The sequence below is a fragment of the Pectinophora gossypiella genome, chromosome 11 (assembly GCF_024362695.1).
Source record: "Pectinophora gossypiella chromosome 11, ilPecGoss1.1, whole genome shotgun sequence".
NCBI lineage: Eukaryota > Metazoa > Arthropoda > Insecta > Lepidoptera > Gelechiidae > Pectinophora > Pectinophora gossypiella.
Genome location: NC_065414.1, coordinates 15,197,884 through 15,215,665, shown reverse-complemented (window position 1 = coordinate 15,215,665; position 17,782 = coordinate 15,197,884). Strand labels below are relative to the sequence as shown.

Sequence of the window (17,782 nt, the reverse complement as noted above, 5' to 3'; positions counted from 1 at the left end):
CAAACCTATTTTTATTTGATTATTGTTTTTCATCTGTGCTTAGGGAAACTCACAAAGAGAAATTGACATACATACATACATTCATAAATTCACGCCTATTGCCCACCGGGGTAAGCAGTGACTATAGAATTCCATTTGCTTCGATCCTGACACACTTCTCTTGCTTCCTCCACATTCATCAATCGCTTCATACTCGCACGCCGGTTCAAAGTAGATCGCTTAAACCTTTTCTTAGGACATCTCCAATTTGGTCAATGTAAATCCTTCTAGGTGTTCCTCTGCCAGCCCTACCATCAACTTTCGCTTTATATACCGATTTTGCAAAGAGAAATTGAAATTGAAAAAAAATTGACTCTGATACACAGATCGAAAGAATTTCGCATGGTCAGGAGGAGGAACTGGTGGTGTAATGGTTAACACGCTCGTCTCGGTTTGCCAAGAGCTGCGGGTTCAGGGTCAGATATTTTTTCTTTTTATTTTTCTCTATGTCTGTTTTTATTTTTTACACTCTACGACCGATAGCCTTGATATGAAGATTGAAGTACAATTATAAGTTTATCGCTTCTTTGTCGATAGCCGACGACACTTTCCATGTAGGTTATCAATGCACGACCTAAAAAAATAAAGAGTCACAAACACAAAAATCAACCTTGAAAAATACCTATCTATCGGTTTATTCTTGTTATATACTGAACCACATTCATGTCAGGGGCATTTTGCGACATAATAAGTAATCTTGACACCAGGGTTGATGTGCTCAGTCGTTGGTCCCATCTCACACAAGAGAAGAAGGAGCTGGCTGATTTTTTCTAATCCTAAACATCAAATAATAAACAGTATTTGATGTTTTCTTATAAACCGCGGCTATACAGTTTGTGAAGCTTGTTTTAGGCGGATGAGACGTTCGTTATGTAAAAAATGACTATTTAAAGTGTAACTATTTTACCTATCTGAATCTTCTTCTATCGTGTGGCTTGTGAGGTAAATTACCAACTTAATCAACCCTGGTGTCAGGGTTATTATTGAGCCGCCAAAGGCCCCTGACATGGCTCATGTAACGACTACTTACATCAGTGAGTAGTAACCGGGACCAACGGCTTAACGTGCCTTCCGAAGCACGGATCATCTTATTTTTTGGACAATCAGGTGGTCAGCCTGTAATGTCCTAACCAAACTAGCGATCACAAAGTGATTTTTGTGATGTGTCCCCAGCAGGATTAGAACCAGGGACGTTCAACCACTGGACCATGGAGGCCGTACTGAATAAAAATATTTTTGAATTTGGACTTGAATTTGACCCCTTCGGGGTTACAGGCGTGTTTCTATGTTATGATAAGCCGGCTTATCCCGCTTACGTTCCGCTTTTTTTTAGCTCTGTCTGTATCGAGCATAATCGCTCAAACCGTAACCCTAACAGATGCATATCACATACATTCCCATATGAGTACAGTGCATTGTTGCACCGAGGTTGCATTTACATGCATTTGCATCGAAGCATACGCGTGATGTGCCATAGATAATATGCAAAACTGCTCATTTGAATAAAATCTCATGAGCTAACGATTTATTTTTAATTATGTGTGATAATTAATAAATTGTGATATATCAGTATACGCTCACGATCTGGAGCAGTCTCCGTGGTCTAGTGGTTAGAGCGTGAGGCTCACGATCTGGAGGTCCGGGTTCGATTCCCGATGGGGACATTGTCGAAATCACTTTGTGAGACTGTCCTTTGTTTGGTAAGGACTTTTCAGGCTTGAATCACCTGATTGTGCGAAGAAGTAAGATGATTCCGTGCTTCGGAGGCCACGTTAAGCCGTTGGTCCCGGCTATTAGCCGTAAAAACATCTCCACCAACCCGCATTGGAGCAGCGTGGTAGAGTAGCCTCCATACCCTTCCGGTTGATTGAGGGCAGGTCTCTGCCCAGCAGTGGGACGTATATAGGCTGTTTATGTGATGTGTATTTCAGTATAAAGAATTCAGATATGACGTTCTTCTAACTGGAAGACCGCTTCACTCTCATTATGAGGTCGCAGGTTTGAATCTCAGCACAGACCTAAACCAATGATTTTCGAATTTGTTTTCGTGTCCATGTTTGGATCATAAATGATTATCGCTTGCTCAGCGGTGAACGAAACCACTGAGTAATCCCACATTCTCGAGATGGCGTTTTAGTGTTGTGAATACCCGCGATTTAGCTCTTTGATTCACAGATCGTATCTGTCAAATTGAACGTAAAATCATGAGAAACGGACTCTATACAGTTCTGGAGTGAGGTAATCACATGTGCGTCTACATAAAGATTTAATACATAATGCATTACAATTAAATAATCCACGCCTGTCTTCCTACCGAGTTGGGCAGGGTCACAAGTCGTCCGAAGACAACTTGCAGCCTGTTTAAAGATGTTACATAACAAAACCTCACGACTATGTCCCAATTCTTCTTCTATCGTGTGGGTTGTGAGGTGGAGAACCAACCCCATTAACCCTGGTGTCAGGGTTACTACTGAGCCGCCAACGGCCCCTGACATGGCTCATGTAACGACTACTTACTTACATCAGTAAGTAGTTACCGGGACCAACGGCTTAACGTACTTCGGACAATCTGGTGATCTGCCAGTAATGTTCTAACCAAACTAGGGATCACAAAGTGATTTTTGTGATATGTCTCCATCGGAATTCGAACCCGGGACCTCCGGATCGTGAGCCCAGCGCTCAACCACTGGGCTACGGAGGTCGTTATATCCCAATTGGGGTAGTCAAAGGTAAATCCATCACAAGATGAACTAAGTACCCACACTTCACCGAGCTTTGCATTAGACCAACGCGATAGGTGGTGCGCCCTATCGCCGTCTATAATGTCCATAACAATTCACTGTGGTTCTGTGGTTCACCAGCTTGCTTCTCAAACGAGGAGCGCCAGTTCGAACTCCGGTACCGGACTTGCACCAATGGGTCATTTATTTACCTTATGTCCAGTTTACAGGTTTGAATCACCTGTTTGTCTGAAAAAATAAGATGATTCCTTGCTTCGGAGGGCACGTTAAGCCGTTGGTCCCGGCTATTAGCCGTTAAACCAACCTGCAGTGGACCAGCTTAGTATGTTCCATACCCCCTCCAATGAGGGGAGGCCTGTGCCCAGCAGTGGGACATATATAGGCTGCTTATGTATGTTTAAGTGCAGTTAAGACAGCTGAGACGGACGTCAAACTGGTGGAGACATCGGCTTTCATACAAAATTGACTCGACTCTCCATCTATTACCGACCTCGCCGGCGTGGTCAATGATCCCTCATTCAGCGCTTATCGCTATCGGCCCACTAGCATCATCTAATTCTTTCAAATATTATCCTCTCAGACGACGCTCTGACCCGAGGTAGGTACGCGCCTTAATGGACACCCTCAACCCTGATGTCTTATATTCTGTACCAGGTGAGAGCTCACCTGGTACAAACACAGCGCTCTCCATTTATCCGGCAAAGTAGTTAAATTCCATTCGCGCCAAATTTACAATAACTCGCGTCAATAAAAGAACTAGGTACTTATTATATTCTACATTGTTTTAAGTTTACGCGGTTATTATCATAATTAAAGCACATAGTAACGGGTTCTTACCGCGTTTAAATGGAGATATCCACTCCAATCTCATCAGTCATCCCGTGATCATGGCACTTGCAACAGTGTCGAAATATCGGGAGTCTCATATCTCCAATTAAACGCGGTAAGAACCCGTTACTATGTGATTTAATTATTATATTTTTTTGATTTATGGTTGAAAGCATTATATCGTCACTGGAAAGGCAAAATATCCTAAAATACGAGTAGCAGTCCATGTTATAATATGTTATTGTTCGACATAGAAAATGAAAAACAATGTAATCTTACGTTGACGTCATCAAAATTGGATAAATGGGTAAGAAGTTATGATAAAAAAACGAAAAAAATACTTTAAACGGCTTTTTAGGGTTCCGTAGCCTAATGGCAAAAAACGGAACCCTTATAGATTCGTCATGTCTGTCCGTCCGTCTGTCCGTCCATCCGTATGAAATGGCATTTTGGCGCTTACGTAATTTTGCCTTTTCAGTGACGATATGACTACTTTCAGGTTAGCAGAGATGTATGTATACTTACTTAAATAATGTATGATGATAATAATGATCCGAGAATCACACAAAACCTGATGGCATCCTGTTTTAGTAATGCAATTCTCCATCATTGTAAGCCAGTGGTTCCAAACCTTTTCTGAATTGAGTCCGTTAGGACTTATTGTGTAAAATAAAAACTACATAATTTTAGTAACAGAAGTAAGTAGTGAAGGATCTTTTATAACTATTTTCTTTTATTTTGCTGCAATAAAGTATATTTGAGTTTGATCACGTAAAATAACACTTAACTTGCTGTGAATGGAGTTCAGTTTTATGAGTCCAGTGGTTGAGCGTTGGACTTCGTTCGGGTTTGAATCCCGGTACAAAATAAAATATAAGTTTGGTTAGGACATTATAGGCTGATAACCTGACTGTGCGAAAATAAGATGCTTGCTTCGGAAGGCACGTTAAGCCGTTGGTCCCGGTTATTACAAACTGATGTAAGTACGTAGTTGTAACTAGTAATGTCAGTAATGAGTCATGTCAGGGGCCTATGGCGGCTGAATAATAACCCTGATACCAGGGTTTATGGGGTTTGGAATCCACCTCACAGCCCACACGATAGAAGAAGAACGCTTAAAGTTTTCGTTACGAAGTCACTAACACCCTGCATAAGGAGCCTGGTGGTACGCGGCCCACAGGTTGGGAACCCCAGTTGGAAGCAGTCGTTATTCTCAAGTACTCTCCCAGTCTAATGGTGTACTAATGTCTGCAAATCGCTTCGCATTACCTTCGGCTATATTGTCGACTAAAATGCGAGCATTGTTGGGAAAACTACTTAGACTATCAACATAGCAACTCACGCCCGCCATCATTCTCATATATACATACAATGACGCCTGTTATCCCTAGTGGGGTCGGCAGAGCTTCGAAGAATAGGAAGAAATGTTGTAGCCATGTGAAACGAAGTCCTCAGATTCATGATAATTATGATGATAAGGTCTCAGGTATCCAATTAAGGTCTCATACACTTACGGTCATGGTCTTTTAGTTGCAACTCTCATCAAATACAAATTATTTTAAATACAAAATACTTTATTACCTAATCTGTATCGGGCTGGTTTTCCCTTCGGGTCTGCCTAAACCAATGATTGTCGAATTTGTTATCAAATTCATGTTTGGATCATAAATGATTATCACGTGCTCAAATGTGAAGGAAAACATCGCGAGGAAATTCACATTCCCGAGAAATGCTTTTTCGGTGGTACCTAACCTTTTAAGAGGTAACAAAAAGGTACAAAAAGATAACATAACTGGGACCCCTCAGGCCCGTTGTCTTAAAAGTTGTACCGGGTGAGAGCCTTCAGCGCACCCCATTTGTTCGGCCAAGTAGTTAATGCCATTTGCGGCAAAACTACAATAAGTCACGTCAAAAAAAAAAAACAAATATGGTCGTCAGTTTTAAAATAACAAAGATAATTAAGTATTATTATAATAGAATGTCAATAATAGAACATAATATCAAAAAAATAAATCAGATTAACACAATAATATTCATCATCATCATCATCAGCCCATTAACGTCCCCACTGCTGGGACACGGGCCTTCCCTATGGATGGATAGGGAGATCGGGCCTTAAACCATCACGCGGGCCCAGTCCGGATTGATGGTTATTAACGACTGCTAATGCAGCCGGGACCAACAGCTTAACGTGCCTTCCGAAGCACGGAGGAGCTCGAGATGAATCTTTTTTGTGGCCACCCATCCTATGACCGGCCTTTGCGAAAGTTGCTTAACTTCAACAATCGCAGACCGAGCGCGTTAATCGATGCGCCACCGAGCTCCTCCAATATTTCTGTATTAAATTCTCTGTAAGCAACAAATGCTTCACAGTACTAATATCGTGTTGTAGCTATAATACTTAATCTGGATTAGTTTTATCTCATTCGTTATCACCGCTAAAACCTCTTGACGGATTGTTATATTCGCACTTAATAAGTTAATAGTTACATCTTACAAGCGGTAAAGGTTGTACTTATTTTGTTTTTGTAAGGACATTAAGAAATATTTTTTACTTAATAGTGATGAAAATTAAAATAATAATAGTGACGATATGATAATAGTGGTGTATTTACTTAATCCAACATAATTATCATAGATTATTAATACATTTTTCTTTAATAAAAATCATAAATTCTGTACTTATGTACTTAATAGTGATACTTAATAGCAATGAGTTATGTAGATACTTAAAACTAAGAAATTGAATTTGAAAATAATATATAATAGTAATAATGTTGCTGATTTTAGTACACACCAGGTGTATTTAAAGTTAAACCTGTTGTTTTCTTATCTGCCGAAATAAAATACAATGATGGTGCTTGATCATTTCATGAAATGGTCATATTTCATGAAATAGAATGTCACTCGTTGGCCACATCCTGATATAGTTGTCATGAAATATGGGCATTTCATGAAATGGTCGAACACATCATGAAATGATCAATTCAAATATCTGAGGAGTTAAAATAGCCACATCGAAGCAATTCATCTAAGAAAGCAATATTGCAATTTGACATTTGCGCATATGCCGTAAGTGCGCAATGCAAACAAATGTCAAATAGCAATATTGCTTTCTTAGATGAATTGCTTCGATGTGGCCACTTTAACCCCCCTGGCTACGACATATCCACAACATAAGAACGAATGCCCGCCGACGCCTAGTTGTCCGTAGATGGAATGTACCTAATTCTGTTATAGCACCGTTAAGTTGGTACACACTAATAATATTACGTCACTATTCCATATTATCGGTTTAAGGAAGGAAGTTCATTGTTCAATAATACTTTTAAAATACCTATTTGTAGTAAATATAGAGGTAATTACGTCCATTGGCTACTAATTTAAAAACGGTCCATTAAAACAAGTCATTTGACGCCATTTTAAATGTTTCACTTGGTTGGACAACTAGTTACTTGTGATTTGATGGTCTACATTTGTGTTATCTGTGGTTACTATGTCGCAAGTGATTGGAATAGTGAATTAATAAAAAAATAATTAATAAATAAAAACTTTCAGACGAGTGCGTTTCGTAGTAGGTAAAATATTAATAAGTATTGGATTTTATTACCTATATATATTCATATGCATGTATTCCTAATAGTTCATATTACATATCATATATTATACTATATCTAGGTTACATTGTACTAGTAGAATAGTTCATTCTCATTACACATTAAAAAAACAAAAAAATAATTAACTGAATACAAAAAAAAATAACACTCGGCGCTCAACGAGCCCAACGCTCAACCACTGGACCTCCGTGGTTGAGCGTTGGGCTCACGATCCGGAGGTCCCGGGGTCGATTCCCGGTGGGGACATATCACAAAAAATATTTTATTTATTAATTTGTTTGGTTAGGACATTACTGGCTGATCACCAGATTGTCAAATCTACAGGTTAGGTAAGCGGACCCTGTGAAAAACGGGATAATGCTAGGGATATGATTTGAAATTGATTTCACAACCCACACAAGAGAAGAATATTCGTTGTATCTCAAAAAATCATAAAGTTTAGTTAGTCGACTCTAGCACTTAAGTGTCCTCACGTCTACCCACCTGTTAAATCAATACATAAAACTTAAAAAAAAATTACGTAACTATAAAACTTGGTTTATTATTACTGCATAGAAACGTAGTGTGCTCAATGATATAATGTTAACTTACCAGATACGCATTTTTTACCTAATTGTTTTTTTTTTAAATACCATTATGTTCTAATACTGACTTTAATTACTGGGAATATCGTAGCTCCAACCTACCGGTATTGTAATCCTTATATGCATTGCCTTAGGGCGAGGTGTCTAGATCGTTGATTTGTATTGTACGGGTTATTTTATAATAGGTATTGAATAATATGCCACAGATTACCTAATAATTACTACGTAGTTATCTCTCTTTTATTACTCCTGTTATCACCTGCTAGTATGTCAAACAACAGATTACTTTGAAGTACTTTTCTATGACAATAATTTTATTAGGCTTCTTATAATCCTTTGTTGGGATGTAGGGCTGGAATAACGGATTTCCATTCCTCGCGATCTTATGCAGCCTTAGTAGCTTGCTCCTATAATAATAATAATGTCATTTATTTCACATTTAAAATCCATACATTAAAATAGATACCATAAACAATTAAGCTCGTAAGGCCGAGATTTCCAGACACAATAGTTAAAGAATGGGATTTGGATTTTAAAAGGACATTCGGTCTTACGACTTTAAACTAGTAGTAATCAAATACAAATTCAAAATAAACAATTCTATGATATGCCGAGAGTTTTTAATTCTCGGTCAACAGAGCGTCGCCAGGTCTCTTTGGGCCCACTCTTACGTATTGCACGCGCGTGCACCAGGTCAGAGCTCATCGGGATGAGTGTTCCACAGGTCTTCTAAGGACATGACTAATCGACCGCCATTTCCGTGGGCAGATATCAGCCTCCATAGTTTTACTAGGCTTGCGTATCCAGTATTCAATCTCTATGGCTTTAATAGACACAGTCAAGTATTTAGTCACTTATGACAGCGTTTTCCCAAATTACCAATGATTTTGATCATTACCATCGATTACGAAGGCCCAGGTGATTCCATTATAGTTCTGTTAATTGAAATGGTTCTCACTAGTTAGGCGGTCATGTGGTGAACGCGATACGTCATCGGTGTGGTCTAACGAAGTTTTCTGAAGGTCGATTTCCGTTTGTGTTAAAAAAATGGCGATTTGTGAAAAATTTTGTGATGTTTGAGTTTAAAGTGTGGGTCGACATTGTTGTTTTTATTTGACACGTTATCTAGTAAGTACGTTAGTTAAACGAATGAGTGAGTAATACGTTAATTAGATACTTACCTATAATTATATTTTATTTCGTGTTCTATGTTTTAAGGCATGGGAGTGTTATAAGTACCAAATCATTATCAGATTTCTATTTGTGCGAACATTTATTTTTATTTTGTATTTTTTCTTAATTTTCTATTCCATTTTTAAAAACTGACTTTCTTATTAATTTAAAATTTTATTTTTCTATAATCTTTGACCACAGATAACAAATATTTTAGACCTGAGATCTCTAGTGGAATATTTTTTATTCAGTATTCAAGTTGAGTCGTTCTAAAAACAAAACAAAAACAAAATGGCGGTTCAAGATGCGGAGAAGAATACTGATAGTGCGAGAACTGGCAAGTTCTGGTTTGTGTTCAACATGGACTACATAGTGTATGCAGTGGTTGTTATCATATTCGTGACGCTATTTGTGTACTACTTCGTCGCCACCTAGACGCAGGTAAATATTGTTCCTTTTTCAAATCAAATCAAATTTTAAGTTAAAAGTCTTATAAAGAGAAAAAACAAAACACACCAAAAAGAAAAACTATTTAAAAGTCTTGGGTTTTTCGGATCACGACATATACTTACAGATCGACAGGGAATCTTTTCACGACTCAAAATCGGGTATTAATTTTGTGAGGAAACTTTTAGTTTATGAGATCGCTTATCACTTTTTTACGGGGTTATTATCATAATTATCGCTTATAATGTTTGTTCTATTACTTACCCGATTTTTAACCGTGACAAGAATCCCCGACGATCTGTATAGGTATTTCGTTTTCTGAAAATCCAGAGGCAGGACTGTAAACCCCAGCCAACACAACAACACATAGTTACAGTACAACTTGGGCGGCCTTATAGTTCTAGAGCAATTTCTTCTAGGCAACCACTTGTCTCATCAACACTGGTGTTAGGTTGTGCGGTCGGTCAGGGTTAATGATTACATTTTATGTTTCCAAATCATCATCAATTTAAGAGCCACGCTCTTGTCGGTGTAGCATTTTCCATTCCAGTCTATCAAAGGCCAATTCCTTGACTTCCCTATAAGACACGACGTTAACCTTTTCTTTAATCTGTTCCATGTAAAAATATTTATTAATAAAGTTTTCAAATATTATACATAAAATATATGTCACGTAGTTTCCCCCCTCTATTACGTGGGACTTAAACATAGCTGGCAAAGAGTGGGTGTACTATACACTTCTGCCTACCCCTGCAGGGACGCAGGCGTGATGTTATGATGTGTTAGACAAAGATTTAATTTAACAGAATTAGAACTTCCTTTCCCGACGCGGGACGTGACGAGACGAGTTTGCATTATCATCATCCGTCTATCGTATGTCTGGACTGATGATTGCGCATACGCAGATTACGTGACTGTTTCTTCGCGCTACGTTCTCTTTAGAGGTAGACAGAGAAGATAGTGTTTAGCACGAAGATTAATTATTAAAATGAACTGCACTGATATTATGAATTAATTTTGTGGAGTAAAAATAAAACCACCGTTTTTGTATATTGTTAAACAGGAAGTAAATTTTTTATTACTTTTTTTTCTCACTACATAAGTATCATATTTTACAGCTTTGGATACATGTTCGGTTTGAACAGATTGGGGGCCTGGAGCAAGAATTAAGCAAACTATTTAACAATTTTTTTTGACGTGACTTATTGTATATTTGCCGCAGATGGCATTAACTACTTGGCCGGACAAATGGGGAGCGCTGAAGGCTCCCACCCGGTACAACGTTTAAAATAACAGGCCTGAGGGTGCCCAGTTGGGCGCGAACCTCGGCTCAGGGCGTCGTCTGAGAGGAAAAATATTTGAAAGAATTAATCAACCCTAGTGGGTCGATAGCGATAAGCGCTGATTGAGGGAAATCGTCGACCACGCCAGCGGGGTCGGTATCGGGGTCCTGAAGTATTTAACAAGACAAATAGATAGAGACATAGGAAAGATTTGACTCGTAAGACGTAACACTTTGTCATTCATTACTCCTTGGTACATAATAATTAGTATAGAATTACAGAGTTCTATCAATCTGTATTTTTAAGGTAAAATCGGTTACTACTTACTGATGTAAGTAAGTAGTCGATAAATGAGCCATGTCAGGGGCCTTTGGAGGCTCAATAGTAACCCTGACACCAAGGTTGATGAGGTTGGTACTCACAACCCACACGATAGAAGAAGAAGGTAAAATGTTTTTGCCTGGCATAAATTCCGTGTTCAATATCAATTGATCAATGATTAATGGCGCGTTAAATCTACTAAAACTCATTAATTACTGATAACGGGCAATGCGAAAACAATGAGCGTTATAATTATGTATACTCACTCCTTGTTCTTCGTTTTAAATTCACGTACTTCATCCATATCAGTTTGGGCAAAATCCTTTATTCTTATAAGGACAGATTCTAATAAGACAACTTCTCAAAGACAGATTCTCATAATGACAGATTTATAAAATGTCAGATTCTCATAAGAACATGTAGCCGTCACCAGTCACCAAGAGGCAATATGGTGCCACACTTGATATTAAAACGTAATGGATGTGATAAGCCATTATTTTATGTTTTTCCTAGCTTGGATGGTCCCATTAGAAAACGTGCTCCACTTTGAATTTCAATTGTTCCCTGTTCTGCCCTCGCGGCACAGCATCCGTGTCGCGCGCGGCACGAATCACATCGAGGGCTTCGATCAATAGGCGTACGAAGTCTTTCTACGTAGATAGCATTCGCTATTAATTATTCGATATAGTTCGCAGTGCGTGTGGCGCCGTGCAGACCCCACTCTTCTTATATAAAAAGACCCCTGAGCGAGCCTTCTAAAATCCTATTTAAGTACTTATTCGCAGGCCAGCAATTTTTTTTGTTATTTAAAGAAACATAATCCATGCGAGCGTTTTTTTAAGTCCGTCTTTCCGCACAAGCCTACTTAAAGCTCTATACTTACAATACTTATAAACAAGTAAATATATGACGTCAGAGTGTACACAAAAAATATTAACGTAGCCCGGGAGTCTAATCGCCGATAATCTCTTTGCAAACAGTCAGCGCCGACCTTGCGCTTGCGTCGCGTCACAGTTGCTCTGCGTATACGCAGTGTAATGATGCTCTTACTGCGCGGCGTGCTTGCATAGTCTTCAGGTGAAATAGATTTACTTACTTATCGAAAATTTAAAATTGGAATTCAATGTGAATTTATTAGGATTAGTGTTTTCGTGTGAATTTTAATGCGAAATTAAAAATAATTTATGCTTTAGAAAAAGTGTAAGGTAAAGTTATAAGTAATTGTGGAAAGTATTGATATTTTGGAGTTCTAAAGTGTGGATGGATTGTGTGAAGAAGGACATGTGTGTGAAAGGTTTGGGTACAGAGATGGCGACTGACAGGGGTTAATGGAAGTGGAATGCCATTTTGTGCCGCCCCAATTAGAGTGGGGTAAGGGCAGGAGGATGATGTAGAGCTCTAATTGTAAAATGCATTGCACACAAACAATATTGACAGCGTTGTGGGGGATGAATTTTATGCAAATTTCTATGTGAGTTATTCATTTATATTAAGTGCAGTTTTCACTAACACAGTTGGCTCGACCATTATAGATGGCGATATGGCTCACGACCTATCATGTTGTTCTAACAGAAAGCTCGGTCAGGTGTGAGTACTTAGTTCATCTTGCGATGGATGTACCTCTGACTACCCCAATTGGGATGTTCACACAAACTCCTGCTTCCCGTTCTGAAACGCTTTCGGTTCTATTATTGTTCGGTTTGACTATATTCCAATTGGGGTAGTCAGAGGTACATCCATCGCAAGATGAGCTAAGTACCCCCACCTCGCCGAGCTTTCTTTTAGACCAGCGCGATAGGTAGTGACCCGTATCGCCGTCAATTTTGTGATACTTAGATCTGTCTGCTAGAAAGGATTTTAATGTTAGCCTGTAGAAGGTAGTTCATCTTATACTGTAATTGTGGTGCCATTAGTGCAAGCAGTTTGTAACGACCCCTATTATAGTGCGATTAGTATGAAGTACAGTTAGGTATTTGTTTAAGCCGCGTTTGCATAGCCGCGCATTTAGCAACATTTGGCGCGCGACATGTTGAAAGTTAGCGGAACGTTGTCTGGCTAGGCATCTAATACACGTCTGTCGTCGACAACAAGTTGCCAGAAGAACTAATGTTGTTGCGCGTCACGTCTCCACTCGACAACAGTTGATGCTCAACAAAATATGCTTTCTAAACAAACAACAAGCCGCGGAACATGTTGCGTTTCAGCTGGCAACGTCGTGCGCTGTTGTGCAACGTAGCCGTACATGTTGTCAAGTGGATACGAGGCTTTATACAAGTAGTTAATACCTCGAATAACTCGAAATAGGATAGCACCTATATATTATTTTAACATTCCGTTTTTTAGTGTTTACAGTGAAGCATACCTACTTATTCTACTTGTTTAGTACCTCAGTGTACTTACATTAAATCATATCCCTTTTTTATTAATTCCATAGTTATACTTGCAAAATGTTGGTTTCTAGAAGATTTCTTCCTTGTGAAAAACACGTGTCAAATAAGGCAGCCTCTAACAACTTTGCTTACGATAAAAATCTTGTAAAAGGCCAAGGAACTCACAATTATTATATGTTTAGCGTGAATAAATAAAAAAAAGTCATGTGACTAGTACTTGGAGGTGAAGCCTTCTAAGAATTTAATAGCAGTTGTTGTTTTAGGTTTACATCCGTCAACAACTGAAACCCATTTCATTTATTATTTCAAACTCAAGGTGAGATAGATACCCTGGTTGCCCATTTAGTTGAACATTTCAAATTATAGTTCATTACTTAAAGCATGATAATTTTACAATAATACAACAGAAATATGTTGTACAGTTTAGTGCGAAAGAGACATATCAGGTAAATGTTTTGTGCTAAGAACTGCCAGATTGAACATCCTATATCAAATGTGTTATAACCTTCTCGAATTGAACGAATCATTTTTGCAATTTTCAGGGCTCTACTATGACCTACTACTAACCAGCGATGGACAGCAACCTACACAAGGAAGTGGCACAAGGACTGAACTCTCCAGAATTAAAAACAAACACCGACATCCCTTTCGCAGACGAAGGCGTGGAACTCAACCATGTCAGAACCAACGGACTATCACAGGTCAAAGTCGAACCTACACCGAAAACCAAAGATGACACCGAATTTCCCGATATTGACTCCGAAAACGAACCATTGTTGCCACCGCGACGAAAAATCCACGCATCCGACTTAGGCAGTGTACATACAACTCCTGATAAAGATACTATAGTTGTCAATACTCCTGAAGGCACGTTATATATAACATTGGAACCAGACTCCTCAAAATCTACTTTGGCAAGTCCTGAACAGTCGACGCGGTCGACGGACTTAGCTAGTCCAAGTACTTCTAAAGGAGATGACTCAGAAGATTTAATAAGGAATGAGAGAGAACAAGAGATAGAACAGAGAAGGGCGAGTTTAAGGAGAAACTCTATATCCATGCCGACACTACCGAACTTGGAGCTGGAGGTGATGAAACAGCAGTACCTGGCTAATCCTCAAGACCAGGTGAGTCGATATTCACTATATATAACAATTTCTTTAAGAGATTCAAAAATTCTGACTCGGTCGAAATGTGAAACCGCGACTTATCAATCCGAGTATTGCATTTTTGCGATCTTTCTATTACTTTGTGACTTTTCCCTAATTACGGGTAAGTGCCATAAAATCAAAAGAACATTCATTTCGTGAAGTTTCATATGTCACTGACAGATAAAAGGCAATTCATTACGAAACATTGACTTTTATTGAAACAATGTTAATGTATACTTTGTACTCTAAATACGCTAATTCTTTGCTCTAAAAACTGTTACCTATTTTACAAACGATCAAATAATCGTCTTCAGTATATTGTCTATCTAAATTGCCGATGCTATTAATGACACCAAATATCTTTACAAGTACACTTTTTGGTACAATTCGGTAAGAGTTAACGTCTGGAAAACTCGCTTTTGTTAAAAACGGAAAGAAAATATTTAAGACAACTTAAAATAGTAGTTTATGAAGTGAAGACGGCTATTGAATTCGTATTTAGATTTTTGTCTAACTTAAACAAACAACAAAAAATATATGTAGGGTTAACAAAACAAAGATATCAGCTTAAACCCAAGTCTCTTAAGGAGATAAGCGTAATATTATAGCAACTCTTATCAATTATCACCAAGATATGAGCAAAATTTGATAGCTATGCAGGAAAGAAATGTAAATCTAGCAAATTATATTGTTTTCCAGTATAGTTTACGATCTCGCCAGTAGCGGTAGTTACTTAACAAGTGTTGTGAGTGATGTGAATATTGAAATAAACAATAAATGAGATAACTAATACAATTTTTAAGTGACACGAGCATAATGTGACTAATTATAGAAGATACATTAGATAAATCAAGATATCTTAAAATATACAGAGTGGAAACTTAACCTTGTGCAAAAGATAAGCTCTCTTATCGTGGATTAGGGATTACGAACAAGTTTAAGGAAATATTTGAAATACGAGAGCAAATTTACGAAGCGTTCAAACACGATGTCTAAGAGAGTAAGAAAGAAACCGGATCTTCGAATAAACATACCTTCGTACCCTCATGACTATGTGGACTCGCCTCCAGAAATCAAACGATTGACTTTGGAACGTAATACTCCAGATGGTATAAAATTTATTGACGATGAGGATGATACTTATGAAGCTAGACGAAAGAAATCAACGAATACTGATCCCGGAGTTCTCAGTCCAACTCTCGAAGTGAAGTTTGACGGTGAATTTAGATCTCCTACTCCTGAAGTGAAGTTCACTGATGATAGAAAATCTACTAAAGCAGATTTAGAAAGCAAAGATGACGAAAGTCCAATAGTGTACAGACGACAGCTGAAGAGAAACTCGATATCCGCTCCTGATGGTTTGGACAAGAAAAATGTTGACGCACTGCAGAAAATTTACCAAGAAAATGTAAGTGGAACATTTAATTGTACTTGCGTCCTATCTAACATGTTCGAATAAATATAAAACCGCGCTAAATATTTCATACCAAAATCTGTAAGTATTATGAACGGTAATTTCATAAATCTCCAACTTGTCTTCTAAAGCCTCTTCATTCTTCATATAAATATGTTATAATTCATTAAGTTTAAGTTTTCCCGTAATCATAATGCCTCAAATGGCTGATCCTTTGTCATAAGGTTCATCTATTTTGCCAAATTTTGACGTGATCAAATTTTGTCACGGTCATTTTATTGATTTTAACGATTTAATATGTCGTTTTGTCGATTGCTACTACCATGGCAAACAAAAAAGTCATGTCGTTCTGTCAAAATACCACAACGTTTATGTTGATGGTAATTTAATCGAGTTACAATGACAAACTTATCTATTTTGACAAAACTTATCGACTCGATCGATAATATTATCACGATGCGCATGTTAGAAGGGTATATCCATCTTAGGACTGGTATCATACTAAGTTACATTTGTTGTCGATGAAGATAGTAATGGCATAGAGTAAAGAATAACACTACGGTAAAGGGATAAATGTAATAATCGATCTTGGTTTAGCTGTGATTTGGCTGTGATGAGAAAAAGAGATAGGTAATTTTCAGTATGAAAAACAAAGTCATCAAATAGTTTCACCTTAATCTTCAATATGTAGAATGAATCGTAATTCATTGGTAACCGTGTTCCTCCTAGACCCCATCTTCTGCTGGCCTCCCTTTTCTCTTCTAAGACTCCACACCATTAAAAAAATATTTTATTTTATTAGAGTTATCAGATTAGTTACTAACCAATTTCCACGTGTTGTCAACAGTAGCGATCGTAGAAGATAATGGTAGCCGTGGTCGAACCAAGGATAGTCTGGTGACACTGAAAGGTCTCACTAACTCATATAAATTGGTCAACGACATCCTGTGCGGGATGCTTCTATTGAGACGACAGATTTAATTTCACTTCTAAAACAGACATACTGTCACGAGCATTAATATGTATACACTTTGGTACCATGTCACATTAACTTTTTTGACAAATTAGTCTCAAGTCTCATTAAATGTCAAATATGTTAGTGCAACAGAGTCCTAAAGTGTTTACATTATATTGCTCATGACTGTACAATAAAAGTACAACTTCTGTTAGGTATCGAGGCCTTTAATGTATTCATAATTATTTTTAAAATTCAAATGTCATCACACCACGTCTTATTCTATCGTGTGGGTTGTGTAAGGGTTATTATTGAGCTGCCAAATGCCCCTGATATGTCTCATATACTTACTACTTACATCAGTAACCACCAACCAGGACCAACGGCATATCGTGCCCACACTCTGTGAAAGCGGGATGTCGGTAACACTCCCCGGACACTTCATACAAAAGAGCTCATTTTACACAGACACTACCAATGTGTAGTAGTACGTCATCGTACACTCGCATCTGTGTCTGTGACGTCCGAAGCCATACGATTGAAGACTAAAGACCGAGGGTAGGGGAAGTAAACCTAGCTCAGCCGCTGGTGGGGCGCGGAGAGTTGTTGTTCTATACGACGTAGTATTGTTCCTTATGTCGAATGAGGTATGTCTGGAATCTGTTGGTGGAGGGGGACGTTTTGACTCATTGTCCTTTGTGATGACTTTTGTGACGGAAAATTCCACTTGATATTATATTGGGTCATCCTCTCACTTGTTACATACACCTGTATATCGTCGCTTTATAGTGATAACCTCTTTATTATTAGCGTATTTTTGTAATGCCGCTAGAGAGATG

General features: G+C 38.2%; 1 protein-coding gene and 1 long non-coding RNA gene across 7 annotated transcripts in view; both read left to right on the top strand.

Moving 5' to 3' along the window:
• The window catches only part of LOC126370901 (uncharacterized), a 309,102-nt gene that overhangs the window by 81,319 nt on the left and 210,001 nt on the right, over positions 1-17,782 (top strand). The gene's annotated exons all lie outside the window — the stretch shown is intronic.
• Positions 1-17,782, top strand: part of LOC126370845 (myogenesis-regulating glycosidase) — a 57,391-nt gene that overhangs the window by 4,377 nt on the left and 35,232 nt on the right. Inside the window, exons 1-3 of one of the 6 annotated variants that reach the window (XM_050015921.1) lie at positions 7,032-7,186; positions 9,234-9,423; positions 13,966-14,550. In XM_050015921.1, the coding sequence (XP_049871878.1) occupies positions 13,996-14,550 (555 nt within the window). In that variant the 5' untranslated portion in view covers positions 7,032-7,186; positions 9,234-9,423; positions 13,966-13,995. Of the gene's footprint in view, positions 1-3,701; positions 3,724-7,031; positions 7,187-9,226; positions 9,424-12,035; positions 12,111-13,965; positions 14,551-15,230; positions 15,983-17,782 lie in introns of those variants that run through there. The other 5 variants (XM_050015924.1, XM_050015922.1, XM_050015923.1 and 2 more) reach the window with 5 other exon arrangements.